General features: G+C 38.7%; 1 protein-coding gene across 1 annotated transcript in view; it reads left to right on the forward strand.

Annotated features, from left to right (window-relative positions):
- The first annotated feature begins 463 nt into the window (after nt 1-463).
- The window catches only part of LOC134754585 (LIM/homeobox protein Lhx9-like), a 36,619-nt gene continuing 18,709 nt past the window's right edge, over nt 464-18,373 (forward strand). Inside the window, 3 exon segments of the mRNA XM_063690902.1 lie at nt 464-533; nt 14,060-14,239; nt 17,161-17,295. Coding sequence (XP_063546972.1) covers nt 14,160-14,239; nt 17,161-17,295 — 215 coding nt within the window. The 5' untranslated portion in view covers nt 464-533; nt 14,060-14,159.

The raw sequence follows: 18,373 nt of genomic DNA on the forward strand, positions 1-18,373 counted from the left end.
CTAACGAATGCCGGCGAATACTGTATCGGTAACAACGAGCACTTAAATAAACAATAAGTACTAGCAAGGAACGTACCCAATTTGTTTGAGCACATTTGCCCATCAAAACTGCAATGTATTCACTTTAGTTTGTATTGAAAATCCCTACAAATAATATTTAAATCAATCACTCACACTTACAAAGTAAAAGCAACCATAAAACAACCACTTAAAGTTAAAAATCGATTACAAGCAGATTATATATACGCCGTTATAGCTCAGATTGTCATATTTGAATTTCGAACGCAGTCGTATTCGAATACCGGTTTCATCTCGCTTCGCGCAACGATTTTTTTTGTATCGAAAGAGACGTCTGCCTTCTCGCAGTTATGGATTCGATTTTCAAGCGTAGCGTCGATCGTCCTGATTGGTCAGCGCGGAGCGGGGGCGGGGCTTACGTCTGGTCTTGGCCCCTTCAGTTTCAAAATCCGAACAGTGCCGCGCTCCTAACAGCTGAATGCGTATTGTATCGCGCGACGTTGCCAATTCTGCAGGTAAATTTAAATTTACGAATTTGTGAAGTTTACTTTCGCGTGGCATTTGAAAGTATGACTTAGGTGAGTGTTAGTTTCATGTCATGAGAAAAAAATTATGTTAGACATTTCCTATTGGAATCTTATTTGATATTAATCTTATTAGTATTGGGAATCAAATCAATTGGTTATTTTATTATGACCGGCTCAATTTTTTTAGTACAACGTTCACAGAAAAAAAGGTTGACATGAACCAAGAAAAAAATTCTTGAACGAAGAAAATTTGAAGGAAGACCGAAATAATCTTGAACCAAGAAAAAAGTTCTTGGCTCGATAATTTTTTTCTTGGCTCAAGAATTTTTTTGTTAGACCAATAATTTTTTTCTAGTTCAAGATATTTGAATTCGGTCTTCCTTTAAATTTTCTTGATTAAAGATTTTTTTTCTTGGTTCAAGTCAAGTTTTTTTTTGTGTTTGATTGTAGTGAACTCCGTTTTTTTCTTAAAATACAAAGCATACATTTATCAGTGTATGGATTTTCTAACATTTTTCCATTACTCAGAAACTGAAATGGATGTCATATAGGAAAGAAAGTGGCCATGGCCTCTATTGTCCAGGGCCGGGATCAAACCAGCGACCTCGGCGTTCGCGGCAGATGCCACAAACCCTAGTTTTCGTCTACGACGAAATTCCTATAAAACCTATATTGCTGCACAGGATTTATTACAATCCTTAATGTCTAAACAATATATCTATCTACATAAAAATGGTATTTCGCAAGTAGCAAATTAAAAATGAAATATATTATTTGCTAATCCGTCAATGGACAAAAACTAGAGCATGGACGGAAACTAGCTCCATGACCCTAGTAAACAAAAGACATTAAGCATTAGCTACGAGGGCCAAGGTACCGATCTAGGGCTTATTTATAAATCTACAGTTCTAGACTAACGAGAGACACCTAACCTACATATTTCCACCTATAGGGAGCGTGCATAAACTGTAGGGGGCAGCACAGACGTCAGATTTTTGGCGCGAGGCGTAAATGAGTAGTTTATGCTTCCAAAGTAGCCCACAAGATGGCAGCACTGTCAATGTACATGTGATGTACATGTTTATGGTTCCGATTCAGGCCACAAGACGGCAGACCCTCCAACGCGCACGGTCCCTATACTAATATCTAGTTAGCGTTGTTTAAGAGGATATTATTAGCAGAGCCAGGCGTGGTTCACTCCGCGATTTCGTCGCGTCGCTACAAGTACACGCGGCCCACACCAATTTTGGTGTCTAGCCATAGTGGTTGGTAAGGAACGGACGCCTGCTCGCGCTTGCGCCACCTAGCGGTCATATCTGTCGTAATAGGCGCGTTCTGTTAGTGAATCTTATGTACCTAGTATCTAGTATAGTACTATTATTTATTCTGTGACAGAGCCCCTTATATAGCCCCGTTGCGCTGACGAGGACGGCTCCTAACATTAATGAGATAAGGACAACCGCAGCTTAGGCGAAAAATCTTGCGTAAAAATCTCAGAAATCGAGGCTTCTCTCGAAATTTTTCTCCTCAAACACTTAACCAATTGTAACGAAATGGGAACGCAATGAAAAAAAGGAAAATCATCTGCGTCTGACCGTTTTCATTTTTGCTTTTATTGTGGCCGATTTTGTATGGCAGGCGCCTATTTACGGCGCATTTATTTGGCCGTTTTTAGCGCTGTTTGAAGTAACCTTTCTTATAAAAACAAGAATATCAAAAAAGCAAAACGCACAGACACAGATACTGGTAATATAGTTCATATAAAAAAACATCTAGGGCCAAAATCCAGAGGAAAATGTCGAGAACGTTTGTATGGAAAAATTACCACTACTGTATCCTCTAAAACCCGAATATGTTTTTCACTCCTTTAATTAAGTCGTTATTTTCAATTTGTTAGTGACCCGGATCTTTTCAACTTGTTAGTGACCCGAGTCTTTTGAACTTGTTAGTTACCCGAGTATTTTGAACTTGTTAGTGACCGAGTAATTTCAATGTGTTAGTGACCCGAGTCTTTTCATATTGTTAGTGACCCGAGTTTTTTGCACAGACGAGCCCTCCTAATACAACTTCATTAATTTAAAAAAATATCTTGAGGTAAAATTCATGAATCGTGAGTTATTAGGTATCACAAATCATACAATGTCAATTTTATGTTAATTTAGATAAAACGTACCTACCTAATTGATGATCTCTGAGGGCCTACCGCGAAGCACGTTCGCCGTGTTGCCTCTCTGTCGCACTTCTAAATTCGTATGTAAGCGTGACAGGGAGGTAACACGTCGAACGTGGTTCGCGGTAGGCCCTCTGTTCGGAGGCTCGTCATTTAAAGTAGAGCTTCAAAAAGACCGATTCAACTTGAGACTTGAAAGACTCGAAAGTTTCTTAAGCGCAAAATTTCATAAACAAATTTAGACTCAAATTCTCGAGTTTCTACCAACACTATGATCGGAAGCGCCTTTTTCCAATATCGAATGTCGGAAGGCGCCTATGAAGAACTGCAGGAGAGTTTTGCGTTGTAGGTATGTAGTTTTTTAGGTATAAATGATTTTATTACATAAATAATAAAATAATAAATACAGAAAAACACATTTTTCTTGCATTTTACTTCCATCCAACACAATCGGAATAGGACAAACTGCGAAATCTCTTGGACACTAATGAAATTTGGTACATATCTAATCTATCATATCTATCTAAAACGCGTATCTAGATTAATTCTTCATTATCCGCACACTTCCACATTATTTTACTGCATATTGAGCTATGTATTACACTTTAAACAACGGTAACGATCAAAAACAAAAAAATCACGACTCGATAGCTATTAGCCATACACGCACGGATTTGCCCGTCGGATCTGCCTGAAAGATGTGTCTGGCGGACACATCCGTCAATGTGTGGCGAGAAATAGACACAGATGGGCAGCGGACGGGCATCCGGCGGACAAATCTGTGTCTATTTCTCGCCACACATTGACGGATGTGTCCGCCAGACACATCTTTTAGGCAGATCCGACGGGCAAATCCGTGCGTGTATGGCTAGCTAATTATCACCAAGATGGCGGGCGACAAGCAACTCCTCCGGATATGTCTTGTTTGAAGTAACGTCACTTTTGAAACTGACATCGTACCTATCTAGACCTAATATTTGACTCTTGAAGTTCGAACCAGGCCGATTGATTTTGTAAAGTCTAAGACAATGGGGTTGGCCGGTCGAAATAATTAGATGGCGCCAGCATAGCTTGCCCTGTCAATAGCTAGAATTGTGTCAAATTTTTGTTTTTCTAATGCCCTGGATGCCAGCCCTTTAAGCCAAATCTCATAGAAAAAGGGGCAAGCTATGATGGCGCCATATCTGCAAACCTTTAACAGTTGCAAACCCCATTTCGTGCTTCGAATTTGACAGGAAAATGGGATGGCGCTGAACAGCATACATTTTGCGGTAACTCTGTCAACAGCGCAGTCTTAGAAAATATGAATTGCGCGCCTTTTTGTCCTGACAATGTAAAGCCCGACAAGAAATATATGATCATTGTCAAGAGGGCGCTGTTTATTCTCATGTATGTGGTTACAGTTCAGTTTAGTATGATAAAGTTCCAATGAAATTATTTCCGTAACATGGCGCGTGAATGATCATATATTCCTGGTCAAGCTGGCCAGAACGTACCACACCGTTCAACGCGCGTACAAGATCTTGTGACATACGGCGTTTTCGTCGCCACGGTCAGGTCTTGTAACATACGGTCTTTTTGCGCCTGCGCACAGTAATTAGCCGCGTGCCTGCTAATTGCTCTCATTAAGCTAAACCCGATCGTGGGCGAGTTGATGGAATCGTTTAGCGACTTGATTTCTGTGTTTATTGTTCCGATTTATAATAAAAATGTAACTTTTGGAGCGTTTCCACATACTTATAGTACGGGCTGAGACCGTACGATCTGCTACGTCATCTGATATCCTGATAGCTCCCATGGCACATTCATAAAAGTAATGCTAGGTTTCGAAAAAATTGTAAAAAAATTAGAATTGGCCTAAGCACGAAAAATAGTACCTACCACTACCGATGACAAGAAATAGTGAAATTTACGTCATCTGGGCGGCTACCGCGAAAACCGAAATTCGCAAATTGCGGGGATCTTTCTTTTACTCCAATGAAGGCGTAATTAGAGCGACAGAGTGCCCGCAACTTCGATTTTCGCGGTTATTATGGCCCTGATACCCAGATGAGACTGGTGGCACTGGCAACAGATAGGAATTTACGTGTAGCTTCAGAAACCACAAACCACTCGTCTGTCAGTTCCTGTATGGCCATTTCAAAGTTACGTCATCAGTATATGGGTATACCTTTGAAATGCTCGGCAGACTGACTTTCCGACCATTTGAAAGCTGGCAGACGAGTGGTTTTCTGAAGCTACAGATTAGATTAGATGAGATTAGATATATTTATTTCTTAAAGAAAAAGTCACAGTATTTTACAAAAAGGGATAAAACAAAGGCTTTCACTAAAAGATCGTCAACTTAAGATTAGAACAGAAATCAAATAATAGAATATAAAATAAATAAATAAAACAAATGTCACAAAAAAAGAGATGTCAATGTATACATAGCTAGGGCCAACCTAGTTATTGTCGAATGTCAAGAACAAGAGAAAAAAACATCAGAAAACAAAAATATTTACAAAAAATACTAAGATATAAAGTAACTTCATCAGAGTTTATATCAAAATAAAAATATATTAAATGTCAGCGATCTTAATAGCTAGAATATTAATGGCAATGTCAATTCATATCAAATTAAATTAAATGTCACAATAATAAAATAGGTATAAAATCAATTTAATTATAACATAATAAATTATTTCTGGCTATATCTTTAACTGAATATAGCGGCATTTCTATCAAAAGTTCTTTCAGTTCGTGTGCAAACTTGTCATTGGAAGTTTCGTTTCTGAGGCTGGCGGGTAGTCGCTCATAGAAAATGCTATATGTTGCCAACAGTCTCATCTGGGTATCAGATAACGTAGATTTCCCGTGTAGATTTCACTTTTTTTCGTACCATTAAAATCGAATTGTTGTTTAACACTTCGTGCTAATATTTATCCGAGCAAGCGAAAGATTCCTAATTGGAACCACGATCGTTGCGAGTAGTTCGAAAAGTGGAATCTTGAGCGAGGGTTTCACGACACGAGGGTTACCTAAACAAAATTTGCTCCCGAGTGAAAACAAAATTTTCACCACATCAACACGAGGAAAATACTAACTACATTACAAATCCAATTCAAATAAACGTTATTAAATATTTATCGTTCAAAATCATCAATTAAAAGTCAATTATATGTATGTATAAGCCAACGTGAATACACATTTCGAAATTTTAATCAGTTTGCTATGCCACTACTATAAAATTCAGCTTTCTTAACAGTTTTTGAAGCAAGAGAGTTTTTACGAGCTGGTGTAGTAAAAAAGATTAAACCTTGAAAAAACTTTTCATTCCATCTTGCAGTTGGCCGGTTGAACTTGCTATCGGTACGAAAGAGTACTAATTTCAAAAACTCACGGTTTTTACATGATTTGGTCGATGTGCGTTCAACTCCCGCGCCCATACCTATAAATTCTACCCTTAATACTATTAAATCGGGTGTGGATGGAATATAGTCACGTCCGACCCCCGGTCCCCTAGCAACGAGGGAGGGGCCAAACCCGGAGGCTGGCTGTGTCCTGCGACCCCGACGGGACAAACGTACCGAGGTAGTCGGGGAAAAAGCAAGAAAATATTGCTTATACGGTTTTGGATGTACGTAAAAAGTGCGAAAAAATCAGTTTTTAAAGATTATTGACATATACCTATAGGTGTGTAGTGGTGGTGAAGAAATCGCGGAAATGTGTATAGGGCTGTTTAAAAAGTGCAACAAAGAAAATAGGAAAATGTAGAAATACTGGTGAAAGGCGCGTGAACAGTATAGCCCTGTTTTGATGTTGACGTGAACAGTTGAAAGACGCTGTGTGGATGTACGTATAGTGCTAGAAAAGTCATTAGAAGAGGTATTAGCTTTGTGAACAATTAGTAAATTTGACACACAAATAGGCGTGTTGATAGGTAGAAATAAATAAATAAATATTATAGGACATTCTTACACAAATTGACTAGTCCCACGGTAAGCTCAAGAAGGCTTGTGTTGTGGGTACTCAAACAACGGTATATATAATACTTATAAAAATACTTAAATACATATAAAACATCGACTCGGGAACAAATATCTGTGCTCTTCACACAAATAAATGCCCTTACCGGGATTCGAACCCAGGACCATCGGCTTCACAGGCAGGATCACTCTGACTCCATTGTCTTCTGTCATTGTTAAAAGTGACATTTACGTTCAACCAAAAACGTCACTTCTGACACTAGCAGTAGTAGTAAGTATGACCTAGGCTCACCCAACTCACCTGAAACGGTGTTAAACATTTTAAATATTATTAGTTTTTGTGATAATTATTTTTTTACTACTGCTAGTAGTAGTAGTAAAATATGACCTAGGCTCACCCAACTCACCTGAAACGGTGTTAATAAACATTTTAAATATTATTAGTTTTTGTGATAATTTTTTTTTTAATACTGCTAGTAGTAGTAGTAAAATATGACCTAGGCTCACCCAACTCACCTGAAACGGTGTTAATAAACATTTTAAATATTATTAGTTTTTGTGATATTTTTTTTTTTAATACTGCTAGTAGTAGTAGTAAAATATGACCTAGGCTCACCCAACTCACCTGAAACAGTGTTTAACATTTTAAATATTATTAGTTTTTGTGATAATTATTTTTTTACTACTGCTAATAGTAGTAGTAAAATATGACCTAGGCTCACCCAACTCACCTGAAACGGTGTTAAACATTTTAAATATTATTAGTTTTTGTGATAATTATTTTTTTACTACTGCTAGTAGTAGTAGTAAAATATGACCTAGGCTCACCCAACTCACCTGAAACGGTGTTAAACATTTTAAATATTATTAGTTTTTGTGATAATTATTTTTTTACTACTGCTAGTAGTAGTAAAATATGACCTGGGCTCACCCAACTCACCTGAAACAGTGTTAAACATTTTAAATATTATTAGTTTTTGTGATAATTATTTTTTTACTACTGCTAGTAGTAGTAAAATATGACCTGGGCTCACCCAACTCACCTGAAACAGTGTTAAACATTTTAAATATTATTAGTTTTTGTGATAATTATTTTTTTACTACTGCTAGTTTGGTTTGATAAACAGTCAGTATTTCAAATACATATTTATTTTAACTATACGTAAAACTTTTGTTCGGTATGTCTTGTTTGTTATCAAAATTTAATTACAATCATTACTTTTACTCTAAATATTAAAAACTCAACTACATTCTAATATTATGTTAACACGTATATAACAATAAAAATAAAGTTTTTAGTTTTTTCTGCGTACCCGATAAGAGTTTTAAAACTAAGCAGCTCGACGCCACCTTAGGTTAAAATAACGTAAGTGACAATTAAATTTAAATGTAGTTACGACATTTTAACGTCGTGCATAACAGTAATAAACCTTATCAGAATGAAGTTAAATTTAATAACCGCACTTTCCTGGTATGTGTTCCCGAATCGGTATTCGTAAGTAATAACAAAAACCCCCGTAGAGATAATGGTTTTATAATAAACTAGCTTTTGCCCGCGACTTCGTCTGCGTGGAATTAGTAATTTGGGTACCTTAATTCTTAAACAAATCTGCTTTTTAATCCATCCTTTTTTACCCCCAAATTGGTCCACACTATACATTTCCACCCCATTTTTTACACCCTTAAGGGATGATTTCGGGGATAAAAGTTATTCTATATCATTTCCCACAGCTCAAACTATCCCCATACCAAGTTTCATCTAAATCGGTTCAGCGGTTATTGATTCCCCATACAAATTTCCACCTCCTTGAGGGGTGAGTTCTGGGATAAAAAGTATCCTATGTCCTTCCCCGGGACTCAAACTATCTGTATACCAAATTTCAACTAAATCGGTTCAGCGGTTTAAGCGTGAAGAGGTAACACTCAGACAGACAGACAGACAGACAGACAGACTTTCGCATTTATAATTGTAGTATTGATTACTAGTATGGATTAGTATGGATGAGTCATTACACATTTTATTGTAGGCTCGTTCGCAGTTTCCCGAGAAGGATTTTTTTTCGCTGCACTCTGGATTTGTTTTCGTTTAATTTTGTTTGATATCTTACAGTTCATATTCTTCAAGTTGGTGTGGTGAAAAATTTTGTGTTTCACTCGGGGGCAAAATTTGTTTAACGCTCGTGCATTGAAACCCTCGCGACGCCCAAGATTCCAGTTTATAAGGTACCTTTTGCCGTGAAACGTCGCCATATCTTTACTATTTCATATCTAGTGAATCTCTAAATACGTGAAATACGTGTGATGCGCTTTAAAATAATTCAGTGAATCTCTAATTCATTTCCCGAATCGCGCCGTAAGTCCCGTCGTTGTGAATGATAATGAGTAAAAACCGTGAAAGTTTAAATCAGAGCTTTAGTAGTTAATTAGTGTTTGGTTATTTTTACTGGCCCCGCCTCGTAAAACTATCGATTGTGCTAAAACGTCGTAAAACTTTATCAAATATTTATACAATTAGAGCTCGATAGCGGTTTTGTTAAAGTTTTTCTCCGTTTTTATAGCCTTTTGATTGGCAGTCGATATTGTGGAATTATATTCGGTATACGTGTTGTTAGTGTTATCTCACTTTTAACTGAGTTACGTTGTAAGGTTTTTAAAATACTGCTAAAAAACGGCAAAATACTTGTAACTTAAATCGCATATTAGAGGATAGGCTACAAAATTGTGCCCTTCTGTATAAAAAGGTATGATTCAACATATTAACGCTTACGAATGCAAGGTATTAGGTATTAACTATAACTAGTATTAAAACGTTGCGAGGAGAGAGATCTAGCTTTCGACGCCGGCGCACGTTCGCTTTGCCTCCGTGCAACGCGACCCTAAACGTAGCCGGCGAAATTAATTTCTTACGGAAAATAAGTTCCGTAGTTCAGTACTAATTATTCGTTTTAGTGTTAAAAATCCCCATTGGGGAACGTAGTTACGGCTGAAAGGTAGCCAGCAGACCAGTTCCGGTTCTTGAGCGGCCGATGCTGACGTCCCTCAGCGCGCCCGTCTCCCTCCCGCGGTGACTCCAGCAGCATCAGGGGAGTACTTGCGTGGTGGACAATAGCTCGGAGCGAAATCAGTGCCGGCCCAAACGTACCCTACCCTACGACGTTTTCGTATGCTTGCGGCGGAATTTCGGGAGAATAAATTAAGTTTATTATTTAACAGCGTTTACATTTATTTCTCTCCGCCTACCCGTAGCATTGGCATTACAAAAAGGCAATTTGACCGCAATCTCACCTGATGGTAAGTGCCGATGCAGTCTAGGATGGATCATGCTTACCTAAAATATGTCTATTCACTCTTGTTGCCATAGTTGTAATACTATTAAAATCAGTTAAATTAATATAGCATAGAAAATCCACCAATATTTTAAGTAACGTTTTTGAAGTAAATCCACAAGATGTTTTTAGGTACCACCAAAGACCACACCCTCAAGACAGTAAGTAAAATTATACCTATAATGTTCCCCAGTAACAATAGTAAATTAAGTTTCGTGTAAGTCGTCCAATTATAGTGGAAGCCAAATTTTTTGTTTTGTTTTTTTCGGCGGAGCCAAGAAGCGTGTCCAACGGACTAGTGATATAATTAATTATTTTCCTATGAATGTTTTGAGCAATGTTCACTGCTACCTTTCCAAAAGAACGATCGTATGTCCATTGAAAGCAGGGCGTATCTGTATAAAGTTCCATATGTCACTTACGTCCTTATACATAATAGTGCGTTTTGCGTGGGGTCACCATAAAAGCAGATTATTTATAATAATTATAATTAGGGGTTTTTTTAGTCCGGAAAACAATGACGTATGTGAGAAGTTATTGTATTATGTGTACCTACTTACTTACTTTGACCATGCTTGTAAATGTAATTTACGATCATATTATAGTCATTTACCTGTTAGTTTAGGATGTTCAGTGTCAGTAGGAAGTTCAGTTCAGTTTTACTTTAAATTTAGCCAAAATATTAACTGTTAAGGCCGTTCCATCGGTTTGCCGCTGTCTTTGTCACATTTCACAAGAAAGAACAGGAAAGAACATACGCGCCAAGTGTCAATTTTGATCGAATTTAGTCGGTTTTTATTTATTTTAAAAACGTTACCTTACAATATCGAAATTCTAAAGCTATGAAATTACTATTTAAGTTAAGACTGTTTTTTCTTCTTTTTTTGTTTATAGTATCACATAATAAATAACCGAGTAAAGTAGGATTAAAAGTCCGAGTTAGAGGTTACTTTGGGAATTAATTGTATCGAGTGAAGTGTCATAATTCGTGTATCGGAAGCTATGTTGTTAAAGATAATATAGCCAAGACCTACATATATTTTTTCCACGTCTACGAATATCAACGCCTCTTAGAAAAACATAATCATATAAGGAGATTTTTCGCATACTGGCTCAGTGAACCGCCTTAATTAAATAGCGCTTTCGAGCAGGAGTCACATTTCATCATCACGGAACAAACATTTGTGAATAACTTCTCACATTTGTGACGACCGGTCTGGCCTAGTTGGTAGTGACCCTGCCTGTGAAGCCGATGGTCCTGGGTTCGAATCCCGGTAAGAACATTTATTTGTGTGACGAGCACAGATATTTGTTCCCGAGTCATGGGTGTTTTCTATGTATCTATATATTATATATAATGTTGTCTGAGTACCCATAACACAAGCCTCCTTGGGCTTACCGTGGGACTTAGGCAATCTGTGTAAGAATGTCCTATAATATTTATTTATTTATTTATTTGACAGTTCCGAACGACTGACAGGCCGATATCGTCCCGCGGACTCGTAATCAGTAGGCCCCTTAAGTGATTGAATCGTTTGAAGAAAACCGCCTCAACGTCTTAGATGCCAAAGAGTCTCCTTATAAAGGAGTTCCACTGAAAATCCGCAACATGGCAAACGCCAAATAAAATCCTGTCAGGGTACAATATCCATACTAATATTATAAATGCGACAGTCTGTCTGTCTGTCTGTGTGTTCCCTCTTCACGCTTAAACCGCTGAATCGATTTAGATGAAATTTGGCATAGAGATAGGTTGAGTCCCTGAGAAGGACATAGGATAGTTTTTATCCCGAAAATCATCCCTGAAGAAAGTAAAAAGCGGGGTGGAATTGAGATAATTAACGAAGTGCCTGCTAATTTGTGTGCATAATATGCTCAAATTTAGATTGCTATGAGATTTTCTCCAGGCGCTATTCTTACTCTAGCTGGGGTTACTAAGTCCACGCAGACGAAGTCGCGGGCAAAAGCTAGTACAAATATAATATAGAGTTAGACCAAGGAAAGTCTGTAACGAATTTGATAGCACACACGCAGTGCAAGTGTTATTTTAAACGTCAAACTTCTATGTGATTATGACGTAGGTATAATAACACTTGTACTCCGTGTCGTAAAATCGTTGCAGACTTATCTTGGTCTAACTCTAGGCAAGTTTTCCGTTTTTAGAGTTCCGTACCCAAAGGGTAAAAACGGGACACTATTACTAAGACTCCGCTGTCCGTCTGTCTGTCAGCAGGCTGTATCTCATGAACCGTGATAGCTAGACAGTTGAAATTTTCACAGATGATGTATTTCTGTTGACGCTATAACAACAAATACTAAAAACAGAATAAAATAAATATTTAAGTAGGGCTCCCATACAACAAACGTGATTTTATTGCCTTTCTGCGTAATGGTACGGAACTCTTCGTGCTCGAGTCCGACTCGCACTTGGCCGGTTTTTTTATATTTTTTATAACTTTTAAGGTTTTTTTTAAGTCACTTGTAGTTATTTTTTTATTGTCAATAGTAAGAAAATTGTTAGTCAGCCATCTAAAAACAATCTAACCGAATGTTAAGTAACTTTAGAATATGGCGTTTATACGAATAAATATGTTTAATATTCCTTTCTGCATATACAATAACTTATTTAGCATATCATTATTCCGTCCTTCTGTATACAATGGGAATAATGTAATTCATATGAAGCGGACCTAAAAATAAATAAAAAAAATCCGGTAAAAACCTTAGCACAGTTGGCGTTTACGTTCTTTTTAAGAAGAATATAAATGAAATGTGATGTTTTGCAACTTAAGCGTCAATCGTGTGAAGGTCCCTTTTCCTAGTAAGGACACATATCTTTTAAGTCCATAGTTTATGCTGTCTCCCGACGTCTTAAAGACAATGGAATTTTTTTTTCCTTTTTGTTTGAAGCGGGCCTACGGTAATAGCGAGAGCATTTCTTGGGTTGTTTTTCTTTACATGTAGTTATATTATCTGCATATTTATATATATTTATTGACCTAACGAAGCGAAGGTCGCCTTTTCAGTTTAGGCAAAAATACTTACTTTGTCTGTCCGATTTTTTTTGACATGGCGATTTGTATGTAATTTTTTTTTGCAAATTAGCAACAAATAAGTGTATGAGAAGCTTTATAGTTGAAAAAAAAAACTAAGTGAAAATTTAAATCGGCAATTTAAGAAATTTGTTGTTTTTAGGGTTCCGTACCCAAAGGGTAAAACGGGACACTATATGTTCGGTTGTCTGTCACCAGGCTGTATCTCATGAACCGTGATAGCTAGACAGTTGAAATTTTCACAGATGATGTACCTATATTTCTGTTGCCGCTATAACAACAAATACTAAAAAGTACGGAACCCTCGGTGCGCGTCCCGACTCGCACTTGGCCGGGTTTTTTTTATCAGTTCTTTATAGTGTCCCACTGATGTGCAAAGGCCTCTCCCCTTGATCTCCACAACTCCCGTTGTTGTGCTATTTCTGACCAGTTACTGATGAATGTGTCACCATCTCCGTCTGGACCTGCCACGTCCGCGTCACTCTATTTATTATAAAACTTATTTAGGCGCGACTAACGGGTAACTCAGTTTTTATCTGACGGAAGTAACGCTCAGTAGTGACACACGCACAATAGGACACACGTCGAAGTGCCAACATAGCGATAAACGTCATCGTCAAAGAAGTTTTACTTCAATCGCGCGTAAAGATTACATGCACACACTTTTTTTTGTTGTATTTAAACAGATTTTTATGCTATTAGCCGTAAGCCGTAATGAGACTAATGAGGGCTAACGCGTATGAATTCGCCGCTAGGAGCGCTAGTGTAGATGGTGGTCTTTTCCATACTTGGAAATGTCACTTGTCACTTCAATGACTGACAGCTGTTCTTTAGTCTTTTGGACCACCATCAACAGAGGCGCCAACTGGTGAGCAAAAAAACGATAGCCCTCATTAGGGGTTCTTGAACGCATCATAGTTTCTGATGTGTGTATATAGATAATAGCTTTTTGAAACAATTCAAGTGTAATATTTATAAAAATCTTTCGTTAATGCAGGACCCAAGACATCATGGCCGACTCGACCGCATCTCCGCCAGTTCTGGACCTTGTTATTTGAGACATAGAGTCCAAACTCCAACGGCCTAAGCAAGAAGCGATGCTGAAGGACAGAGACTCGGAGGGGTCGCCGGGGGTGCCGGACGAGTGCGCGGGGTGCGGGGGGCGGATACAGGATAGGTGAGGAAACGCTTAAGTAGTGAATTTGCGAATGCGTGGCGCTTAAGGGGCTACCTGAGGTTTTCATCGATTTTTGACAAGTTTTGAATCGTATCTCCTACTTTTGCACTACATATAGAATTATAAGACAAGCGGCTATCGGTTCTTCAATCTTTTATCTTCATTTTTGTCTACCGGATTGTGAAAAAGATGAATACTTATTTATTTATGATTGTTTTAAACATTGTCTAAAAAAACACTTTTTTCGTATCTCGATTGCTGTGAAAGATATTACTTATATGAAATCTACATATTTGGGTTCGTCTTAGATTTCTCTAAAAATTTGTCTAAGGTTTTAATTTTAAACTAATTAACACAAAAGTTATGGCCAGAAAACCAGTTTTTTGGCCTAAAATTTTTCAACTTTGATGCCAAATATTTCGAAAACAATGAACCATGAAGTAAATATGGGATACTATATTGCTAAAATCCGTTGCTGTTAATATGATAAGCTACAAAAAAGTTAAGAAAACTAAGGGATTCAAATCGAAGGTCATTGGGGCATGGGATCCCCTTAAGTTTAAAAAGCGAGGTTTAGTCTTCAGACTAGCAAGAACTTGGATGCAATTTACGTTACATTGCGGTTGTCTGATCAAACTTTTGAATGCAGTTTACCTTAGTAGTCGGCAATGTAACGAAATGTAAATTAGAACTCAATACTTGCAATGTTTAGTTTTAGTTATAATATTGTCAAACCCATTTTTTAATTTTTTTTCACCATTGTATGAAAGAGCCAATACCTACATAAGTGTCAAACTTAAAAGGAGGATTCGACACCCAGGATAAACCTTGTTAAAAAATAAAAGAATTTTGAATTTTTTAATTTTGATTTTTGTAACGTAAATTGCATGCAAGTTATTGCTAGTCTAAACCTAGCTTTAGTGTTCAATATGCGTTACTAGATGACGACCGGTCTGGCCTAGTGGGTAGTGACCCTGCCTGTCCGATGGTCCTGGGTTCGAATCCCGGTAAGGGCATTTATTTGTGTGATGAGCACAGATATTTGCTCCTGAGTCATGGGTGTTTTCTATGTATTTAAGTATTTATATATTATATATATCATTGTCTGAGTACCCATAACACAAGCCTCCTTGGGCTTACCGTGGGACTTAGTCAATCTGTGTAAGAATGTCCAATAAAATTTATTTATTTATTTATTTTATTATAACCCAGGATTAAAAGGGCGTAAGCGTCGGGTTATGTCTAAATCCAGACTAATATTATAAATGGGAAAGTGTTGTCTGTCTGTTACCTCTTCACTCCGCTGAAACGATTTAGTTAAAATTTGGTATAGAGATAATTTGAGTCCCGGGGAAGGACATAGGGTAGTTTTTATTTAAGTCATCCTTTAGGGGGTGAAAAAGGGGGGTGGAAGTTTGTATGGGGAATCGATGAAAATCAGATTGGATAAAAAATAAGCTACCCAAATTACTAACTCCACGCAGACAAAGTCGCAGGCAAAAGCTAGTGTTCAATAATATGCTTTTTATCAGGGATTCGTCTGGCTAACTTCACGGCTAACTTGGAAAGGCGTAAGCGCAGGGGCGTAGCTAGAGAATATTATGGCGCCCGGGGCAGTCACCAAATTTGCGCCCCCTGACGACTGACAAGTTTCCCTGCTGCTGCCTTTTGCCCATTTTGCCCCCCCCCCCTTGGATGGCGCCCGGGGCACTTGCCCCCCTGCCCCCCCTAGTTACGCCACTGCGTAAGCGTCATGCTTTTGTATGGCGGTTACGTCTAAATGTGCAATATGCGTTGTCAGTGATAAACCTGGTTTGAAAGTGCGTAAACAACATGTGCATATATGGCGCTTACGTCCTCAAGGGAGTGGTAAAAGGGCATTAATCCAATTTGGCGCTTACGGAGGGTCTACTTGTTCGGTCTGAGGGCATTAATTCAATTTGGCGCTTACGGACGGTCTACTTGTTCGGTCTGAGGGCATTCATTCAATTTGGCGTTTACAGACGGTCTACTTGTTCGGTCTGAGGGCATTCATTCAATTTGGCGCTTACGGACGGTCTACTTGTTCGGTTTGAATAGTGTCACGGCCACCAGTTTTCATGGGGATTGCGTTTTTTATATGTGTAGCATAAGTTCCATCACGGTTTAAAAGAGCATGTCATCAATCAGTGAGAGAAGAGGATGCCAGCATTGCCAGCCAAGCATTTCTTAAACCTAGCAATGTGAGGGTCAAAAATATCAATACCCCTACCGCCTACCGCAATGATCACAGGCTATTAAATCGTTATAATTGGCATCCCATTCTTATAATTGGATTATAGAATGAAGTTGTGAAGTAGAAAAACATTTTTATTTCTATTTTTACCTATGCTCATAATCAATTTTTCTAATACGTTGAGTTCGTTTATTCTTCTCTTAGACTCACCTTTCCTGTCCACAGTAGACTGCCAATGGCACGGCTCCTGCCCCCTGCCCCCTGCCCCTCGACTGACCAACCTCTCCTGTCCACAGATACTACCTGCTGGCTGTAGACCGGCAATGGCACGGCTCCTGCCCCTGCCCCTCGACTGACCAACGTCTCCTGTCCACAGATACTACCTGCTGGCTGTAGACCGGCAATAGCACGGCTCCTGCCCCTGCCCCTCGACTGACCAACCTGTCCTGTCCGCAGATACTACCTGCTGGCTGTAGACCGGCAATGGCACGGCTCCTGCCCCCTACCCCTCAACTGACCAACCTCTCCTGTCCACAGATACTACCTTTTGGCTGTAGACCGGCAATGGTACGGCTCCTGCCCCCTGCCCCCTGCCCCTCGACTGACCAACCTGTCCTGTCCACAAATACTACCTGCTGGCGGTAGACCGGCAATGACACGGCTCCTGCCCCCTGCCCCTCGACTGACCAACCTGTCCTGTCCACAGATACTACCTGCTGGCTGTAGACCGGCAATGGCACGGCTCCTGTCTCCGCTGCTGCGAGTGCCGGCTGCCCCTAGACTCGGAGTTAACGTGCTTCTCGAGGGACGGCAACATCTATTGCAAGGAGGACTATTATAGGTAAACTACCTATATAGTCTGCATCATCTCAAATGACTTTTTCGTCTAAGACCGTTATCGGGGCTCGTGCCACGGCGTGTGCGGCGCTCACACACAATGGCACACAATGGCCGACCGCTCGCACAAAACAGACAATGGCTTTTGTTTAACAGATTACCGTCTTAGACGAAAAAGTAATTTGAAAAGATGAAGACTATACTTATAGTATAACTATAATTCTAAGGCCCTTCCACTGAGGCGGTGAAGAGAGGATACAACCGATCGTTGTAGGCCAGCGGAGCAGAGAAGAGATGTTCCACCAATGCTATTGATTCCTGCACGCCTCCTCTGATCTCCGCTCATCTCCTCCTCAATGGAATGTCAATTTTATATAATTTTGGCAACGTTTGTGCAGGAAAATTGCGATGAATGATTGATTACATTGTGTAAAAATTACATAGTGTTCCTAGTGAATGAAAAAATGAGTGAATGTGATTTGAATATTTATAATTATTTAAGCTGTAGTCTGTCAAAATAAGTTATCATCAGAAGAAGGCGCGTCATTCAAAATCTGTATGGTAAGATCGGTCCAAAGCGCCTCCCACCTTTTTAAAATTTTCCACGTTTTTCTACTGTCAAAATTGTTTTGCCAGACTTAATACTTAGGTGCCTAGAAAAACTACATAAAAACAGTTACTCGAAGAATGTATTTGAGATTTTAAGCTCTCATAGATGTTTTATTCATTTGCAATGCGAAATTTAAGCTTAAAAGCGAAAAAATGCGAATTGCTAAAAAAGCAGTGCGATTTATTAACTTTCATATTTTGTTAATGTTTACTGAAATATAATATTAACTACCATTGTTTTATTTTGTATTTTCAACCATATTTAAGTTTTCTTTAAATAATCACTGGTTCGCAATAAGATTTTATCTGAAGCAAAAAGAGGTGAATTTAAAAATGTCGCTAAAGGCTTGTGGCGACGAGACGTCAGCGCCGGCGCCGCGATAAACTTGCCTATCCTACACCACTTTAAACTTCTATGTAGCAAGACCACTAACCCGGGGTTAACCTTTAACCCAGTGTCAAATTTAACTGGT

Source organism: Cydia strobilella, chromosome Z (genome assembly GCF_947568885.1).
Source record: "Cydia strobilella chromosome Z, ilCydStro3.1, whole genome shotgun sequence".
Classification (NCBI taxonomy): domain Eukaryota; kingdom Metazoa; phylum Arthropoda; class Insecta; order Lepidoptera; family Tortricidae; genus Cydia; species Cydia strobilella.